Source organism: Corylus avellana, chromosome 11 (assembly GCF_965113065.1).
Source record: "Corylus avellana chromosome 11, dhCorAvel1.hap1.2, whole genome shotgun sequence".
NCBI lineage: Eukaryota > Viridiplantae > Streptophyta > Magnoliopsida > Fagales > Betulaceae > Corylus > Corylus avellana.
The window spans coordinates 2875894-2878687 of NC_142500.1; the positions used below are offsets into that span (position 1 = coordinate 2875894).

The window sequence follows — 2794 nt, forward strand, 5'->3', positions numbered from 1 at the left end:
ATTAGTCCTTATTAAAAAAAAAAAAAAAATCTAAGGGTTGATGAGCACTGTCACGTCAGCCCAATAAAATGAAGGTGGGACAGGGTCAAATTATTTAATTCATGCCACATCTTTCTTGAAATTAATTACATAATTTTCTACTATTTCCATTGCAAATTAAAGGGCCAAAAAGGCAACCATCATTCACTTGGTTCTAGCGTTTTATTTTGTTATCTTATATTATAGAAGACTTGTCCAGCCAAGCCTACATTTGCTTGTCTGGGTATGACAATGATTTTCAGAAATAGCAAAGACGAACTTTGAACTAGATTACTGTGATCCTTACTTTGTTAGTCGTGTCTTTAAATTACTAGAATTCTGTCGCTTTCAAGTTGGCTTTTTTATTATTATTTTTATTTAAATCTTGATATGCAGTCTTTAATTGTTGATGTGTATATATATATTTTTTAATCCTGGTCTTGAATTCTTGTTTGGTCTTGTTTATCATGTGTTCTTTCATACAAGTACTTCTTATTTATTTCTAATTATCACTTATTTTCAAGAAAAGTGTCTCTTGCGTTTGTTTTAAATTGAATTGATTTTGTGTTTTAACATACAGTTAGTTTCAACTTTCAGATTCTTAGCTTTCACCTGAGTGACAAATTAATTCTATTGAGAAAATTGTCGACCTTGCTTCCATCCTTCTCTTCCCTTCGAATAGTCATTCAATCGGCTCTCATTGAGGATGTATTTAAAGCAGTTGTTTCGGCAAAGTTTCTCTTACAGCACGTTGTCTAGGAGTTCATTGACGCCATTGTCATCCTTGAACGCAATCTCCCTTTATTTCCAAAGAAGCCAACTTATTTCCTCCCTCAAACACGCTCTCAAGTCCAATGCATCGTTGAAGTCGCTTACATCTCTTGTGAACACTCCTCTTTTGGACTCCTTTGTGGTCTCTCGCGCCCTCCAGTACGCGCCGTCAGCAGACTCCGCTCTCTCGCTTGTAAAAATCCTAGAGAAGGTTCCGCATTTTTCACATTCCCGAACGACCCTCAAAGCTTTGGGCATAGTCCTTGCCAGGTTTCGAAGATTCTCTGAGCTTCAAGGCTTGATTGACTCCATTCGTAACAATGAATTCCCTGGCGTTAGCAAAGAAAGCATTGATATGGACGAGTTCATGTGGTACGCGGCTTCCGGAGATGTCGACTCCGTACTGCGCCTTTGGGATAAGACAAAAGGTCGTAGGGGCCGTCGATGCATTGAGGCGTACAACATACTCATGGGTGTTCATGCCAAAGCGGGCAACGATTTCGAGGCCGTGAAGGTTTTTTATAAGATGATGGAGGAGAACGCGGTTCCTAACCCTCGAACGTACGCAACCATAATTGAACACCTTGTAAGTTCAAGCAAATTGGACTCTGCCATAGAGGTGTTCCATATATTGCCGAGAATGAGGATCAAGCGCTCCTCGAGGATGTACACTGCTTTGTTAAAGGGGTTTGTGGATGCAAGACGGTTCGAAGTTGTTAGTGATCTTAGGAATGAAATGCAGATTGATGGAGTACTTTTGCCATTGCGTCAATGTAGTCATGAGGAGGGAGAGGATGATGATGAGGAGGATGAGGATGGAGGAGATGTGGAGTTGGCGTCAAAAATCAAATTTGAGCCGGAAATTTTATCGGCATTGGATGACACAAATTTGGCTTGGACAAGTGTCCTAGTCTGCAAGATTCTTTGGCGAATGTTACCGAACAATAGTGTTGACGATATATGGGCGTTTTATTGTTGGTTGGGCAATAAACCGGGACGATTCACTCATGATGCGTACACGGCATCAACAATGTTGAAAATCTTAACATTGCGGTGGAGTAGGGGTTTTTATGGTGAGGCGAGGGAAAAACGATTTAAAGATTATTGGGATGGTGAACTTGTCACAAAATTAAAGGAGGATGGAATTAGCTTATCTTATGTTACTCTTAACTATATTATTGACCGTCGTACGGTGAGAGGTATTTTAAGACTTTTTCGTCGTGCGGAAGAAATTTGTCACCCTCTATCAAAGTTTCATCACATGATTTTGTACTCGTCACTAATGCGAAGAGTGTCACGTAGACAATATGTGGTTCTTCGTGGCCCATTAGATTTTCTTGACGAGATGATTTTACGTGGGATTCTTCCGGATATCCCAACTTTTACTGGATTGATGCAATATTTCTCGGTTAAGAAAGACTTGCGCACAGTGTTGAAGCTTTTTCGAATGGTTCAACGGAATAATTTAAAGCCTGATGCATTTATGTTTCAGATTCTCATTCGTGCTTATCTTAGGCGTGGGAAGGTTGATCGTGCGTTTATGACTTTCCAAGATATGAGGGACTCTAATTTCATGCCTGATTCTGCCACAAAAGCAGTGCTTGTTAAGCATCTTTCCAAGGAAGGTATGTCGGAGGAAGTGACAGTCGTAGAAGCTGGAAACCAGGAGATTAATCATCTTCCTCCACTTCCATTGAATGGTTATATATGGAATGTTTCCTCATTTGATCTCAAAAGGGTCTACGATATATATTTTGATAGCTTTCGAGCTACCTCTAGTTAGATGGAATTATGAATTAGCGTTCAAGTGTATGAATGAATTTTTAACTTAAGGCTCGTTTTAATTATTTAATTTCTCTATGATGTTCCTATACATATATTTTATATAACATAAATTAATTTATACTTGCGAAGTTGGAAGAACTTGCTCTTAGGTTCTGCTTTCAATCACTTCAATTTCAAATGGTTAGAGACATGAGATATAATTATAAGGTAACTTGGGGTC

The 2794-nt window shown here is 39.0% G+C and overlaps 1 protein-coding gene across 1 annotated transcript; it reads left to right on the forward strand.

Moving 5' to 3' along the window:
* Positions 1-649: 649 nt before the first annotated feature.
* On the forward strand, positions 650-2572 carry LOC132165191 (pentatricopeptide repeat-containing protein At5g66631-like). Its single transcript, XM_059575678.2, has one exon. It carries the CDS (start codon positions 725-727, stop codon positions 2570-2572), a length of 1848 nt encoding a protein of 615 aa, XP_059431661.2. The 5' UTR covers positions 650-724.
* Positions 2573-2794: the final 222 nt, after the last annotated feature.